This window comes from Pleurodeles waltl, chromosome 2_2, assembly GCF_031143425.1.
Source record: "Pleurodeles waltl isolate 20211129_DDA chromosome 2_2, aPleWal1.hap1.20221129, whole genome shotgun sequence".
NCBI lineage: Eukaryota > Metazoa > Chordata > Amphibia > Caudata > Salamandridae > Pleurodeles > Pleurodeles waltl.
Window position 1 is genome coordinate 231498393 of NC_090439.1, and position 16987 is coordinate 231515379.

The 16987-nt window shown below is 43.7% G+C and overlaps 1 protein-coding gene across 1 annotated transcript in view; it reads left to right on the forward strand.

The window, feature by feature from the left end:
* Positions 1–16987, forward strand: part of ADAMTS16 (ADAM metallopeptidase with thrombospondin type 1 motif 16) — a 757015-nt gene that overhangs the window by 28735 nt on the left and 711293 nt on the right. The window contains exon 3 of the mRNA XM_069219698.1: positions 1376–1701. Within this exon, the coding sequence (XP_069075799.1) occupies positions 1376–1701 (326 nt within the window). The remainder of the gene's footprint in view (positions 1–1375; positions 1702–16987) is intronic.

Consider the following 16987-nt stretch of genomic DNA (forward strand, 5'->3'; position numbering starts at 1 on the left):
ACATTGGGCAACACCCCAGCAGTACCATGCAGTCAGTGCTTAATTTGTAAATAAAAAGATGCCGGTGCTCAAAGCCTTCTTAAACACGCTGCTGCTGCACTTAAATGTGCAAACAGGGAGTACTGAGGCAGCGTAATCCTGAAGTCATCTCGGGCCTCTTCAATCCATTTGAAACCCCTCCCTGTCCCTTCACCTGACGCTTGCAGCATTCTGCTTTCTCCCATTGTGAAGCTTTTTCGTGTTTCTCTTCCTCCTTCTTTCCCAAATGTGTCTTTTGCTTGCAGCAAATGCTTGAGACAGTAGACTTAGCCTCAAAAATAAGTGCCGGTGCTTAGCACCGGTTACAACAAGCACAAATTAAGCCCTGCATGCAGTGATGGATTAAAACTCTTGGAAAGGGAAATAACAGTGTGACTATGGAAATACTGTGCTTATTCTGCACTGTGTGTTATACCCTTTTTCTAAGGGGTATGACATACACATTTACCATCTGCTGTAAGCAAGTGCTATATGTGGACAGGGACTTATGTGGGGGCAGTGTGGGTAGGTAAACTAAGGTGGAGGTAAGGGGAACTCAGTTCAGATAGGGTTGTATTAAATGTTCCCCCTTGCTAGAGTAATTAGTTAGAGAGGAGCGCGACTTGACTGCTTTTGCAGCCAAAGGTTCATGCGGTTCTGCTTGCTGGAATTACAGGCTAATAAAATCAGTTCCCTAGGGTATGGAAACACCAGCTGTGATCAGGTGGAGTGGTCTCGCACCCGAATTTAGTGCAATTTAATGCTCCACCTGACTTGTAATCCCGAGGGTAGTCTAGCTAAGTCTCTTTGTTCCCCACCAGTCTGGCTGTTTCCAGCTTTGGCTACATTAAGAGGTGAAGCACTATATGAATAACTGTTATTTACTTACTAATAGCCTTTATTGTTGGTGCTGGTGGCTCTGAACTGTGGAATTGCTTGCTGTCTGATTTGTGCTTGTGAAGAATACAATATTCATACCTATTGAGGAATTTTGCTGTTGACTGTAGACTACTGCCTCATTTCAGGGCTGTGTGATGTTTAAGCAGTCTATCCATGAATGCCATAGTGTGTGATAGTCGAGAGCAGTACAAAGGGTTCTCAATATTGAGGCTGGTGTGGCTTTACCTTCGAAAACAAAGCAATTTCCCCACCTCTATGTACGGTGGAAAAACCTAGATGTTGGTGTTTGGTAACCCTGCAGATTTTCAGCGGTGTTCCTATTGCCAACCACCTCTTGATGAGATCCTAAACCTAATTGTATAATTTTAACTGTATACTGCAGCTGCAAAAATCATATTATCCAGCTATCTTTCGAGGGTACTCTCTTTTTTACCTTGTTCTTCTCCTTCTTTCACAGAATATGAAATCGTGGTTGTTCAAGAGGTGGATAGCACTGGAGACCACATCTCACATGAAATTGCTCACCATCAAAGAATGAAAAGATCTACTCAGAGCTTAGAAAGCAACCAGGTTCACTTTCGAATCCATGGATTTGGTCAAGATTTTCACTTGGAGTTAAAACTTTCTGATGGTCTATTGGCACCTGGATTTTTAATACAGACACTGGGGAAGAATCGCACAAAAAACATGCAGGTGTTCCCAAGTGAGGAGTTCTGCTTTTACCAAGGTTCCTTGCGGGCGCAGGAGAACTCATCGGTAGCACTTTCAACATGCCAAGGCTTGGTAAGTAAAGATGAAGACGGCAAACAAACAATTACATGGAAATGTTTATTACATTTTGCAAATTGATGCTCCTCACATCAGCCAAGTAACATACACAAATAGACCTAATTAACAGTACCTGCAAAATAGTTAATTTGAAGCTGACAGAATTAATTTTATCAAGCGTGGTCTAAACAGATCAGCCACCTTTGTAGTTGATAGAACATCGTAGATTAGAAGCACATGTGTAGCTGTTTGACAGTCCTGGGCTCGATAGTGAGTCATGATGCTTGAGGAGGTGGCCTTTGAGGCTAGCTTTGAATGTGTTGTTGGAGAAGAATGTATTGAATGATGGGCTGGAACATTCTCATTGCAGTGATTTGTTACCAGTTTTTTTATTTACCAAAACTTGTTTTGAATCTCGGCTGTTTACACTTTGTGGACAAAATATATGGCTTTCCATCCATCCATGACCGGTGCATTTGTAAAATGTTGCACTTATAGGACATGGATAATACACAGGAATTATTTCATATTTTATGTGTGTTGAGCATGCGCACATTGTTCAAGGGTGGAATGCTGTCATTCCCAGGAAGGGACGCCAGAGCCTTAAGTGGGCTGCCCCTTTCTGTATGCTGAGGTGGATGGAAGCAAAATGGGAATGACACTGCAGAAGACCAGTGGATGAAGAAGGCTAACTGAAAGCCTCTGAAAGTAGACATACTACACGTGGTTTTATTAAAAACAAATTTTCTTGTCTAGCGCCGGACCTAACAATAGTGAAATATAAGAGCACTAGGAAAATAGCTTGTGCAATTTCAAGAGCCTTGATTGCGGCCAATAACTCACTATTCACCCTCTACTGCCCTGGGGTGTATTGTAAGGCCCTAATAGGCCCCACGATTGCCAAGACCTGGAAGGGCCCCTCTCAGCCTGGACTTTGTGCTACAAAACCAATAAAGAACAAGTTCGCAGCTTCTTCAGCTAGGCTGGAGCCCGCTGGCGATTTCACCCCAAGAACAGAAATGTATTTATTGCGTGAGGCAAGGGGGGCCCGACTTTTCCTTCCAGGAGTGGGTGTGGCCCCCCTAGAGACAGTAGGTGAATGGATGTGGCCTCACCTTGAAAGCAGGTGACGAGAGGCCATCTCTCTTGTTGTGTATCCCCTCCTTCTCCTGTTCACAATGGGCAAACTGCAACTTAATTTGACAAACATCTCTCTGTACCAGTCCCCACTCCGAACTGGAGCTCCGAGGAGGGGTACCGGGACTCTGCTAGGTAAATAGATTGGCTGCCATTCAAATTCTGTAATAGTCCTCATTGCTCTCAGAGGACCTGCAAGAGTCTGTGCTCCACCTTCCTGCACTGACATCAGGTAAATCAAAACAGCAACAACTCATTTCTTCTGGTCTAATTTGTTTAAGGTTTCAATCTGGACAAATAGAAATTCTTGTCGCACAATATTTTTGCCACTTTTAGTGGATGGTATTTGCTTTCAAACTTACTAATACTCATATTGAAATCAAAAATGAAAGTTTGATTTAGCTCTCCATAAATTCAAATATACAGCTCGTGATCTGCAAGATACACATGAATGAGAGCAACAAGCACATGAACCCGCTAAGATATGATACTTGGATCATAGTGTGGGACATGCACCATTCACAATGATTAGCAGCACAGACGTTAACATTTCATGACATTTTATGACCTTTGATCAGCTGATTGCACATAGGTAGATATCTGCAGCGAGTATTAACCACCCTACCCTTCTTACCAGAAGAACAGAGACCTGCTTCATACAAACAGGTTGCTGTAGTGGGTGCCTTTACGCTTTCTGCTATTCTTCAGCAGATATATTTGGCTAGCACATTGTACTACTTCCTAAGGACAACCGAAAGGTCATATGTTTGAATCTCATTGTGGCCAACACAGCCGTTCATGCAGCAAGGATCGATAAAATGTGTACTTTTCAGTTATTTAATAAAAACACATATCATTTACACTGCCACTCACTCAACTGTGGTAAAACTTGCAATTGTAAAAAAGTAGTGCAGGTGTGTTTATGCATCTATAATTGTTAGTATCATGATTGTCTAGTTTTTGGACCTTCACTGCTGTAAAATCCACAAACCTAGGTACTAATCCATCCCTACGTGATTAAACTGTGATATTTCCTTGCCAGTTCAGTTCTTTCACTGTATCTCTATTCTGAAAGCTGACAATGCTTGGAGTTCTAGAAAACAGGCTAAGCTCAGAAAGCACTATATCAACCCATCTTGCAATGACAATCGCAGTGGCTTTTATAATGAACAGATGTTTGCAAGCATATAATAAACTGAAGCGGTGTCTGCTCATCCCGTGGTACTACAGGCGTCCGGTGAGGGTCATGCTGGACTCATACATGCAGTCCTGGCCCCTGTGCTTGCAGCAGTTTCACAGAGTGCAGACCTGCGCCTGGTGGAACTGGGCCCAGTGTCATCAACCACTCCGTGAGGGCTGGCCTATTACACTTACCCCACACCCATCCCTCACAGGCATCACTGATCAGGTAAACCTGCCAATAAAAGGGCAAGGGGACAGTTGCATACTCCCTGGCCATGTGCTGCATGTGGGCCTAGGGCCCAAGACCCAACAGGGGTCATGACCACAGATTCACATAATTTCAGTGGCCATGCATACAGAGAAGAATAAATGTTTCCTCTGTTGCTAGGTACTTTTTTTGCAAGAGAATCTTGCAAGATTCCATGGGAGCAGTATGATCCTGAAATTGTAGTGGACCTGCACTTGAAAAGGCATCATCTTCTCCCACAGTGTGGGACATGCCAAGAGATCTAGGCTTGCGCTCTCACCGCTGAGGCCAGACACACTCCTTCAGGCCATAGAGTTAGGGGCACCAGTGCTTGGAACACTGCTCACTTCTCCTGCAGGACACAATTAGATATCTAAACTTTTGCCCTCACTTCTGACAGGGGCATAGCCTCGTCATATTATTGGTGGGTTGTGAACTTCAGATGTACCAAGAACCACGCTGGGCTATCCTATTAAAACACATTATACAAGGTCCGGACTCAAAACCCAAAGTAGACCTGGCTAATTGTCAGACCAGCTCACATAGGGGGTGATTCTGAGCCGCCCGCCAAGCGGGAACCGCCAGAAGACCGTACCGTGGTCAAAAGACCGCGGCGGTCATTCTGGGTTTCCCACTGGGCTGGCGGGTGACCGCCGAAAGTCCGCCCGCCAGCCCAGCGGGAAACACCCTTCCCACGAGGACGCCGGCTCAGAATTGAGCCGGCGCAGTGGGAAGGTGCGACGGGTGCAGTTGCACCCGTCGCGAATTTCAGTGTCTGCTAGGCAGACACTGAAATTCTTTTTGGGACCCTCTTACAGGGGCCCCTGCAGTGACCATGCTATTGGCATGGGCACTGCAGGGGCCCCCAGGGGCCCCGCGGCACCCCCTACCGCCTACCGGGAGAACCGCCAGGAACAGGATGGCGGTAGGGGGTGTCAGAATCCCCATGGCGGCAGAGCGCGCTCTGCCGCCATGGAGGATTCTCAAGGGCAGCGGAAAGTCGGCGGGACACCGCCGACTTTCCGTTTCTGGCCGCGGCTGAACCGCCGCGGTCAGAATGCCCAGCGGTGCACCGCCAGCCTGTTGGCGGTGCTACCGCAGTCATTCGCCCTGGCGGTTTTTACCGCCAGGGTTAGAATGACCCCCATAGTGTCCATAGCACAGTTGTCCACTACAAAGGGGCTTAGGAGGGCGAGTCTTCCCTCCACCCCCCTAGAAAACTTGGTGAAAGAAGTGGCAAAAACGGTGCACTCTACAACACATTTGTCATTATATAATCAATTGTATTACTTTTTAAAGCATTGTAAATCATGACCTTACAGAGCACCACTGGGGCTCTTCGAAGATTCCCTTACCATTACCCACTAACATTGCATCTCATCTCACCATAGCCCCTCTCTCACATTTTTTTCTTGTTTTATAGTCCTACCATACAGCATTGGGTGATGTAGCACTTTACATCACACACACACACACACACACACACACAATGAATCACATGTGTGTAAATCAGTGTATAGCAAATCTTATATAAGATAAAGGAGACTACAAGGTGTAGGATTCACATGTCATCCATACTAGTATGTTTTTCTAAGAGTACTTGGTCTGGGGAACTATAAATTCTGGATTCAGAACGTAACACAGTAGTTAGGGTTGACTTTACTAACAGAAATTTATTTCTACCCAAACAAATCTTTTTTAGCGAAATTAGGATAATAAAAGACTGTGAAAAACATATCTCTCTAACCTGTACCTTGCAGTTTGCAACCAGCTCTTTGATGACAGTTCATAGCTCATTGTGTTAGATTATGAATGTAACGTATGAGCTGTACACACAGTAACAAAAGATATCTGTATGACAAAAGCAGTATCCTGCTGAGCTATGCATGTGAAATACTATACTGTAATCTGCATAATACACATTCTTTTCAGCAGACGTATTAACCCTCTGCGCTACCTTACATGAGCCAAAACTGCAACTAGACAATACTTCGATCTCACTCCAGCAGGTACACTGCTCACCACAGTTATCTTGGCACTTTTATTGTTGCCTGAAAACTGTTAGACATACAAGGGACTCTGTAATGCTTTTAAAACAGCTGCACTGCTACAAAACCGGCCCCCAGTAACAAAAGCGGTCCTTCCAGCCTCCAGGGGAAATGCTCGCAGCCTGGAATGGAAAGTCGGGTCTTGCTGAGAAGCAGGACAGTATGTGGGCTTAAGGGCAGTGGAAAGAGAGGAGAGTATGGATTGTTAGGGGCACTTAAAACACAACATTTTTCAGACTAATCTACATATTTTACAGCCTTCAAAACACAGGGGAGAAAGACTGTGTGTTTTTGTAAGTGTGGACGTGTAAAATCCCAGGTGAAATCCAACAGACATTCCACATTATCTGAATAAAAGCATGTGTACCCAAATATTTACTACAGGATACATTTTTAACAGGGGTGTACCCCCCAAAACCCTGGCACCAGTGCTTGGAAAGGTGGGGTCTTCTCCTGCAGTGCTGGATATGCGAGAAATTAAAACTTTTGCTTGCACTACTGAGACCCGAAACCCCTGCTGGGAGGCCACAGGGAGAGAAGCACCAGTGCTTGAAAAGGCGCTCTCTTCCCTCACATTGCCAAGAGATCTAAACTTTAGTTAGCACTACTGAGACCAGAAACACCTCCCTGAGGACCATGAAGGAGGGACACCAGTGCTTGAAGAAGTGCTCTCTCCTCCTGCTGCGCTGGACACCTGAGAGATTTAAACTTTTGCTGCACTACTGGGCCCCGAAACCCCTTATGATTAGTTAATGCACCAGGGTGAAGAAGAGTTGTATCCAACTAGCATTTAAGGACCTAAACTTGGCCTTCAACTGTGTTAATCGGCAAAGGTTATTTGGAGCTGATCTCTATGGGGGAGGAAAATCCCTGAGTGCATTTTGTGAGACAGTTGCACAACGATGTCACTGCACAAATCTGATGCAGCCCTGCTGGTGAGTGCTCTGAACCAATTTGGATTGGGTGAGACGTCATGCAAGATTGCATTCTACTTGCTAAAGACCTAGAGGAAAAAACTACTGTTGATCTCTCTGAAGTACCCCTATGCCGACCACCGTTGTTGGGAGAGCAAAAGAGCATTAGAATTCTTCATTTTCCGATGCATAATTCTGAATTTGAATGTAGAAGTATATACACTATGCTGCTAACAGTTGCAGAGATATATATATGTAGATAGTGCTGTCAATTGGTCAGAATGTGCCGGATCTGCATTTGAAGAAATATTCTGTTCCCATAATGGGGTTTCAAGCTAAAGTCAGTCATCTAGGATTGACACCAGCCATAGCCTGAGGTGGTGCGCCGACTGCTGTCAGACACTATCAAGACACACATCACTGACTGCTCGGCATTCTCTCGGTCACTGTGCTGTGCCAGCACACTGCATGTGAGAGCAGTACAAATGCAAAAGGCGAGTAAAACAGGATAATGAGGAGAGAAAGTGCAATGTCTTTTGCAATGCACCAGTGCATAGGGTGTGCCCTCTTCTGCCTCCCAGCCCTAGCCTTCACATACAAGGGAGGACAATTCCAAAAGTATCGGAGGCTAGACAGAGCAGCAAATCTATTGCTTTCCTGTTCTACCCTGTCTTAGGTCTACTCCCATGCCTAGAGCAACGTTGAAGCAGCACAAAGCATCAGAACCTTTATGATGAACATATACTAATGGTTCCTCTTCACATATGAGAATCACATGGTACAGTGGTCCACAACGTGTGGTCTGGGGACCCCTAGGGGACCGTGAAGCCCCCTCAGGGGGTCCGCGACGGCTTAGAAAATTAAATATTATTAACAGATTAGGTCTCCAGCTTTCAGTAATGACTCAGTGGGAGTCCCTAGATTTAAAAAAAGATTCAGTGGGGGCCCTGGGTGCCAGTAATGATAAAGTGGGGGTCCACAGTAGTCAAAAGGTTGAGAACCACTGGTATGATACATATAACAATGTGGCCTTGTCTGAGTCTGTGCTAGCCAAAGTTGGCCTCCAAAAGTTGTACTAGTGCTCCAGGCATTAGAACCGGGCGCCATATTAAAGCAAGAGACATTAGCTCTTGATACAATGCTCAAGATAAGACCTCCATAACTGGACAAGTACTCTTTATTTCACACCATAAATAGACCAATAATGGCAACACCTAAGTTGCAGTAACTAAAGGAAGTAGCCATATTCTAGCGGAGTCATTGAGAACTAGAGACATTATTTCACATGAACCCTTTAGAACCAGACATCGTACTCAAGATAAGGCCGCATTTTAGTGATGTTCACAATGTAAAGTTACAACATAACTGTCCTTATCTCCTGGTTGTGTAACGTCTACCTCTGCCCCAACACTCCTTTTTCTTTTTCCATAGATGTATCATATTTCTTATGGACTTAGGCCCATATTTATGGATGGTTAGCGTGACTTTAGCGCCATTAATTTTGGTGCTAAAATGGCGCTAACCTAACTCCATATTTATATTTTGATGCTAGACCCGTCTAGCGTCAAAATATTGGAGTTAGCGCCATGTTTAGGAAACGTGAAACCACCTTGCTTCAATGAGATGCAAGGTAGGCATTCCCAACCTAAACACAACGGTAACCCCCGAGCGCCATATTTATCTCCAGGCGCAGCAATGATGCGCAAGGAGGCGAGAGACCTTAATAATGGTGCTAAGCCATTTTCATGTTGGAACATCATGGAATGGGCACAATGATGCCCACCCCAAGCCACAGGGACACCACCACCCACACCGGAGGGAAACTACAGGAGGGGGACCACAACCCAGGTAAGTTTAGGTAAGTATAACTTTTTTTCGTAAGTATCATTGGGGGCCCCTTACATGGGGCCCCCTGCCTGGTACTGGGTATGTTGGACTTGCCCAGGAGACACTAGTCCCCCGTGGTGGGCACTGGGCTTGTGGTAATTACTTCTGTCTACACTTAGACAGGAGTCATTTTGTCTGCTTGGGTGTCAAAAAATAATGCTAGGCTAGTTAGCGACATATTTTTTACTGCTAACCAGCCTAATGTCATTTCAGACCCACTAGCGCCACTTTCTTAATGGCATTCCTGACCGGCTAGCATCTTTTTTTAAAGACGCTAGCCATTCTTTAGTGCCATCTTGCATCATTTAATAAATATCGTGCAAAGATGGCTCTATGGAATGGCGATAGCCGGTGTTAAGAAAAATGATGCAAAACTGCACTAGCGCAGTTTTGTGACATTTTTCATAAATATGGGCCTCAGTGTACATCCAAAATAAGAACTCGGAGATGCTCAAGGAGAAGGGACGGTTGCACTGCTGTCCCCTAAGCTGTAACTGTGTTGTGCCTCTTAAAGATGCTATCTCTGCTACTGCGTATAATGTATTTGGTCTATGTATTTAAAGGAAACTTACAGTGCTCTTTTTCATTTGTTCGATTTTAGCTAGTTAAAGCATTCTCTGCTGCTTACCATAACACACTCTTTCCGTGAGTGTGAGGGAAGCTTGCAGTAAAGATGCAGATGTCTATCCTGTACCTGGTTCTGTGTGTAGAAAGATTGATGTTGCCTACGTTGTGCCTGTGTTGTGTGTTAGCTTAACTTGGTAAAATGTGTAGGAATAGGAGGAGTTTGCAGCGTATGAAGACCTTGATACCTTTGATCACTGCTTTGACTTGGGGCAGTCTAAACCATATTCTAGAGTCTAAAATGTTCCAGGTTATATCTGTGATTGAAGGAAGGATTCTGAGACCTTGGGGGCAAACAAAGGGTAGTAGAATGGGCTCTCCTTCTCCTCTTAGAAGGATTTCAGATTTGGCTCTCTTCATGCAAGGCAGGATTTTCTTCATCCAGTGTTGCACATGGTCCGCACATGAGAAGATCTAGTTAGGGCTAGTAAGTTCTCTTGCCAGAAATCAATTTGTGGATCATCAACACATTTTTGGACGTTTATGTGGTGCTGGTTGAGAATCTAGGCCGGGGGTTGAACAATTGAACAACATCATTAAAGGGATGATCTATGGGAAATGCCACAGTTCAATAGTTTTTGTAATGACTCATCTGATTCAATTCTAATATTGTAGCTGTGGGTACTAATAATAAATAAAGTCCATGACAGAGCACCCCCCCCCCAGTGTGCCTGGCCACTGTTTGCACCTTTCTACAAATATTGTGTGATAAGCAGTGTTATAGAAGCAGAGGGGCTTAAGGAGTATAAAGGGTGTGTTCTTGGTTCCATCCAGAGAAAGGTGGAGCTAATGTCTAATGTTGGCTAGAGCTAATTGAGTACCAGTAAAGGGTCTCAAGCCTTACTGATGTCATGGAGGATGAGTCAGTTCAACATACCCATGAAGTTGTCTTCAGGACTTCCTTTCCATGATTGTGTGGAGGTTGGAGATAGAGCTGTAGTTGGCTACAATTCTATGATAAGCATTTTTTGGGAGGAGGTGATCACTGCATGCTTCAGCAGGTTAGGCACAATTCCCATGTGGATAGGGGCACCTATCATGTTTGTAGTGTTTGTTGAAGGAGAAGGGATGGATGGTTTGAAACAAGAAGCTGAACTTGGGTTCATGATCTGGTTAGATACTGTTATTGTGTAAGTCAGACTAAGGGCCTGATTTAGAATTCAGCTGATGGGTTACTCCGTCACAATGGTGATGGATATCCCATCCTCCGAAAGATAAATCCCATAGGACATAGTGGGATTTATATTTCAGCAGAAAGGATTTCCCTCACCGTTGTGAGAGTAACTTGCCCGTCGAAATCTAAATTAGGCCTTAACCTTCTTGGCAGTCTTCAGAGATTCTAATAAAGAGAATGAGAGGCTGTGGTGATGAAGTAAGTGGAAAGAAAAAATTAAGATTGCATCACAAAGTATGGCTATTTTGGACTTGAATATCTCAACTAGATCTTTGCAGTTTTAGTGGAAAGCTCATTGGTTGTATTACGGGTCAGCAAAACTAGATAATTGCTGATAAATATTGAAGATGATATTTCTTTGAATAGGAGCCTCAATTATGCATTTATGGAAGTAGGTCTTGTTGACTCTTGATTGCTCCGTGGTAACATTTCCAATGGATCCTGAAACCAGTGTTATCTTCTTCAGTATGGGATGAATATCATTGATTTTCCAGGTTGCAGGTAGCTCACTTGTTAGTTGTTTTGATTTTGTACGATTTAGCAATTTGGCTAGAGCAAAGATGTCTAGGATGGATCCTATTTTAATTTACACAATTTGCTGAGTCGAGCTGCTTTGTCTTCATGGCACTCTAAATCATTTCAAAGTTCTGATTGTTACTGTTTCTGAAATGATGCATTGGTATGGTGAATTGAGCTGTTATTTTAGCAAAGGATAGATCTGTACTTTTGGCAACAAAGTTCATAAAGATGAAAACATGATTGTATCATTTCTGGTAACTTTGATTTTTCAGGTTGAGTAAGAAGATGGCACACGTTGAATGTGTACCATGCAGCATGCCTTGGGCCATTCACTACCTATGGATAAGTGAAGCCTGGGGATAAGGGGAGGAAGTGAGTGGCACAGCTGAAGCAGTGGTCTGAGGGGTTCAGTAGTTTTATAATTCTATTGAAAGAGCGAGTTCTACATTTGTGATTATGTGATTGGGAGAGTGGGCATTTTGGCATTGCAAGGGAGCAGGTGAAGAGATCAGAGTGGTTGTTTACATGTGATCTAATGGCATGGGAGGTAAATTAGAAAGTGGTGTTTTTTTAGGGTTGACATGTCTGTTTTTATACTTTTCTGCATTGCATCTTTACACCACTTCCTACACTTTCATACATACATGCAATGTGGTAGGGAGAGTGTCAGGGCCACCTGGAACTGAGGAAGGTCACTGACCAATTTGGGCTTTTCAGTTGGCTGATAGATGCCCACCAAAAGAAGAAGGCATAATATGAGTTCCTTTTGCTTTTTTATCTTATCAGCGATAGCTTTACTAAAATGTACACAGTGAACCACTAGATCATTTTAGGCTGTGATTTATGGGTCCTATAATAATCTTTGAAATATTTTCTATAAGAGCTCCATATATTGCTATACCATTCAGGTATATCACTTGCAGTGAATGACGAGGGACCTATGATGAAGCAGGCCACCATTCGTGGGAGAGGGTCCTACCTCCTTAAAAGGAATACTCCTTGAGTAGATGTACTTCTCATGATCTGGTCCCAGTATCGGGTCCGGTACCTTTTGCTTGTGTGTATGAGAATTTGGGAGGATGTGTTGGAGAACCTCTAACCTCCCACTTCCACTCTTTGTGGTTGGTTTGTATTGAACATTCACCCGGAAGGATTCAAGCTAGAGGGCGCCGTAAGTGAGAACCCACTTAGCAGGGACTGTCAACCTGTTTCGAGCCCAGTGAATGTGAAACATCTCTACTCTGTTTTAGTTACTATCTTTGAATGTATGGCATGAGGATTATGAGGTTTTCAGTCTGCACGTTACACTTTAGAAAAATACATTCACCCTTTACTCCTAGAAAGCAGATACGCCTTGCTGCAGAATTCCAATTGCATTGAAAAAGTCAACTCATCTGTGCAGATCGTTTTTCACATTGTTAACAAATGCGAAATACTTTGCAATAATCTCTTTCCAAGAAGTGGAATCGTTTGGTTTTCGGGTGTTACCTGTAACTCCTCGACGCACGCACATTTGAGCCTTTAGTAGTTTTCCTTCAGTGAGTGTTCCTTTGAGCTGGGAAGAATTCTGTGGGAATTAACATTAAGACAGCACTTGGTAATTGAAACATCAGGGCTCTGAATTCATTAGAGCTCAGTGATCATCTGTGAGCCCAAGCTCACATGAATGACACCATGCAGCCAGAGCTCTGAGTCAATAAAAGGGCTGGATGGGATTGGGGCTCTTTGATCCTAGTGGGAGTTCACAGCAACTGCCTAAAAGAGTCACTGTTAATGAAATCACAAAGGGAGGAGAGAAACTCTCTCTTCACGTCACAGTCGGAGAACAGCAGTCAAAGAAAGAGACCAGGCAAAACAGGATAGAGCAGTCCGATTAGTCAAACTTAAGACATGCATAACTATTGAACAGCCATTCCCAGGCTCAATACAGTAAGTTTAAAAAAACATTTATATGTTTGTGAGCAGCAATTAAAGAAGGACAACGGCTGAGTTCGGTTTTATACTTATTTTAACAATGGTGAAAACGTAGCATCCTTTTAGCATCTGCTATGAGTGGGCAATAAAGGAAGTGCTGCATGATATCAGCCTCAGCATTCAAATATGTTATTGTGTTCTGTTTGTAAGTGTGTGTGTTTGTGTGTGCAACGCTTGTAAGTCTTCCGTACAAAGCATGAGGAAGAGAGTCGAGAACAAATAATGTGTCTCCACCCTTCAAGTACTGTAAATGCTGCACTTTCAGCTGCTCTCGGGTGTCAGTACTGCATCCTTTCGGTTGAGGTTATGAGGAGGAGGTTCAGGAACAAATGCTGAGAGGAAATATGTCGTCCACCACTTTCTATGAGTATGTGGGAGAGGGCTGAAAGAACTGAGGTCTTGCAAAGCCAGGCAAAAGGAAGTTTCCTCTGGAAGTGGGGGGTGAGCAGAACATGGTAAATACATCTCCTGCACCCTGGTACTTTGCAACGAGTGCCTTCAAACTGTTCCCACTAAACAATGGCTCCAAAAAAGTTAGTGTTGCTTTGTGTTAGAGAATGGGCAGAGCAACAATTTAGCAGAAAAAGAGCTTGAAACTTGATAACAGCATAATATCAGGAACAAATTCGGCAACTTCGGGATACAGGCTGATGTGTTTGATAAGTACCTCAACCTAAGTGATCAGCTGGCCTACAGAGTAGAGGGTGTGCCTTGGAGAGGCAGCGTGGTCTAGCGAAAGACATCCCTAGGAAGATAGACAACTTGACCTAAAGGGCAGACTTCCACCTCAAACCACCCTTACTGGTGTATGAGTGCATGCTTGAGGATATTTTTTGACCTTATCAATAAATCGTTGTTTACTTTTATTACATGATAAGGTATATATGCAGGTTTAAGGGCAGCATGCTTTTTTTATGGGAATCAAGACATTCCATAAGGCCGTCCTCTTCTATACTTATAGTATACTATACATAACCAGCACAACTTATTTTTTTATCAGTGTTAAGCTGCGTCTGGCCGCTGATTTTTCTCAGCAGGAAAAGGTGTGATGTGCTGAGTAAGGAATCTGATTTTGTATTTATTTTTGTTCTTAGTTTGAGTTTGTCCCTAGTTTAAAAAATCAGCACACCATTGAGGGTTCTGTTGCATGAAAGAGAAAATTTCAGATACAGCCTTTGGTGCAAGTGTATAAGGTGCCCAAAAATGGAAATGGCTTTTCCAGTCCCCTGCAGCAAATGCAGGGACTGCACACTACTGAGTCATAAAAGTTCGTAACACAAAGGAAATTGTCCACAGCTTCCATTACTGTGTGGGTCTTAGATACATTTGTAGATATTAAGGAGTCGCGCATTTGTAGCGGAGTAATGCCAAATGTGATAAGGTTCCACTGAGTCTCTTATATATCACAGACATTCATTGACTTTGAGTAGTTTGAGAGCCCCTTAAAGTGATGGAGTCCCCCCCTCAGAAGGATTGGGGCTACTACCCTGCACCGCCGGAGCTGCTGAGGCCTGGTACAGCCCCTTTGATAATTGGGGCATTGGTGAGTGATACTGAAAGACCTGGCAATGAAACCTAGCATAATTGCACAGCTTCTGTCTGGAAAACAAATCCCTCACCTTCACCTTCTTGCTAATGTGTATGCGTGAACTTAACTCCAGTGCAAATAGTGCTGCAGTTAATCAGTAACCTGCTGTTGACATTCTCATGTTTTGTTAGTAAGCCTAAACCCAGACGTATTTAATTTTTCTACTATTTCTTAGAATATTAAAAAATTAAGCGGATTTAAGCCACAACACCATGAACATCATTTAGGGTTCGCCAGGGGTCACAGCTACGACCCCCTAGCCTGCCATGTGCCCCCCCCCCCCCCCACTGCCGTCACCCTGGCTTCAGAGGTAGAAAATTCAGTGCCAGTAACACAGTGGCAGCTCTTCCTTATGGACGTCAGTTGGAGCTCTGCTCTTTTTGTTTTCTGTCAATTTTTATTGCGCTAATAGAGAATGATAGAATATTATTCACTATTAATGTAATAAAAATGTGAATGTGCCCTTCCATGGCAGCTGAGGCAAGTAAAGAGTATTTTTAATGTATGTTGTATGCATGCTTGCGGGTGAGAGTGTGTTCAAGTGAGAGAGTGTGTGTATAAGTGTGAATTTGTGTCTGTGAGTGAGAGATCAAAGGGCACGTGATGTCGCTTCTGCTCTCCCAGGCATTTTGGTGAACTGACGCCCTTTCACAACACCAGGCGGAATTCAAAAATACAACACATTACATCATGTCATCAATTAATCTGCTTGTACTCAGAAAATCCTGGAGAGGATTTAAAACGGATTTTTTCAGCATGTTGATAGGTCGATTGACAAACAAGTACTTCTGAAGTTAGGCCTCGTTTTTGCAGTGTTCCACGGAATTTGCTTATGAAAAGAAGTGCTTGATCTGTGAGCACTCTGCAGAGCTCAATTCAGGCATTAATGAGCTGAGCAAAGACTAACAAACAAAATGAGAATAATAGACTTACATTTTTCAGAGAATCTATTGTGGTAACACAGATGTAGATACAATTCTGTTTCAAATAAAGAAACTCTTTGACTTCCTGTAAGAGACGGGGTCGGATGACCCTATGGGGCAAACAAGCAGTGCCCTACTGGCTGGTCTGAAAAGTCAGTGGGTGGGCTGTTTTGTGCCGTTTGTGGCCCTGCTTTATCGTCTAATGGGTCTTTTTAGGGTCGAGCGTGCAAGCTTTCTAGTCTGCTGTAATCTCTCTGTGGGCTTTTACCCATGCCCACTGCACTCATCAGTTTTGTTGGTTTGTGGGCTTGCCGTTTAAAAATCGCTTGCTTTCATTTGTGAAAGGCATGCATAAGTCATGCCTTTTCCGGTGTTTAGCCCTCTTCGAGGACATCTACCAGTTACTGAAAACATACGAGGGTACATGTTTTCCGTATGGCTTCTGGACTACTTTTTAAAAAATTTCCTACACAGCGTGAGCTCGCTGGGCAGTAGTCAAGCGCTTTGAATGACATCGACCCTGTTACATGGATAATTGCACATCTGCCCATACGTTTGACGGCAAGCAAACTTCTGTTTCCTTTTGTGTATTCCTTCATGCTCATGGCGTAGCACTTTAATCAGCTTGTTTCGGTAAAAATGTATTACTTTTCATTTTCCATTTATGTGGCAATAAATGTCTGGTTCGGACTTTACAACACTAATAGCTCTAAGTCGAGCAAGTGGGAGATCTATTGCATTGCAAATGCTTGTTTACGGTTGCTTTCCCTGGAATGATTGCATGCTGCAGACTCAAATTCAAGCAGTCTTCCATACCTTGCAAAATACTTATACGGCGTGTCTTTACAAGTTCAAAACTCCCCCTATTTCAAACAAGGGACACTTTTTAGCAATCTAATTCACTAATGAGGCCCACTTTTATTTTGGTGTCGGGGCCTATTTTGTGCCCCAGTACCACCCCAGTAAGAGATGTCCACTGAATTGTCAATGCTTCAAAATTAAGTCACATGTATTTGAGATTGGTGAGGTTGTTGAGAGAGGGTGTAAGACTGGGGTTGAGTCCGATTGCTGGGGCACCAGTGTG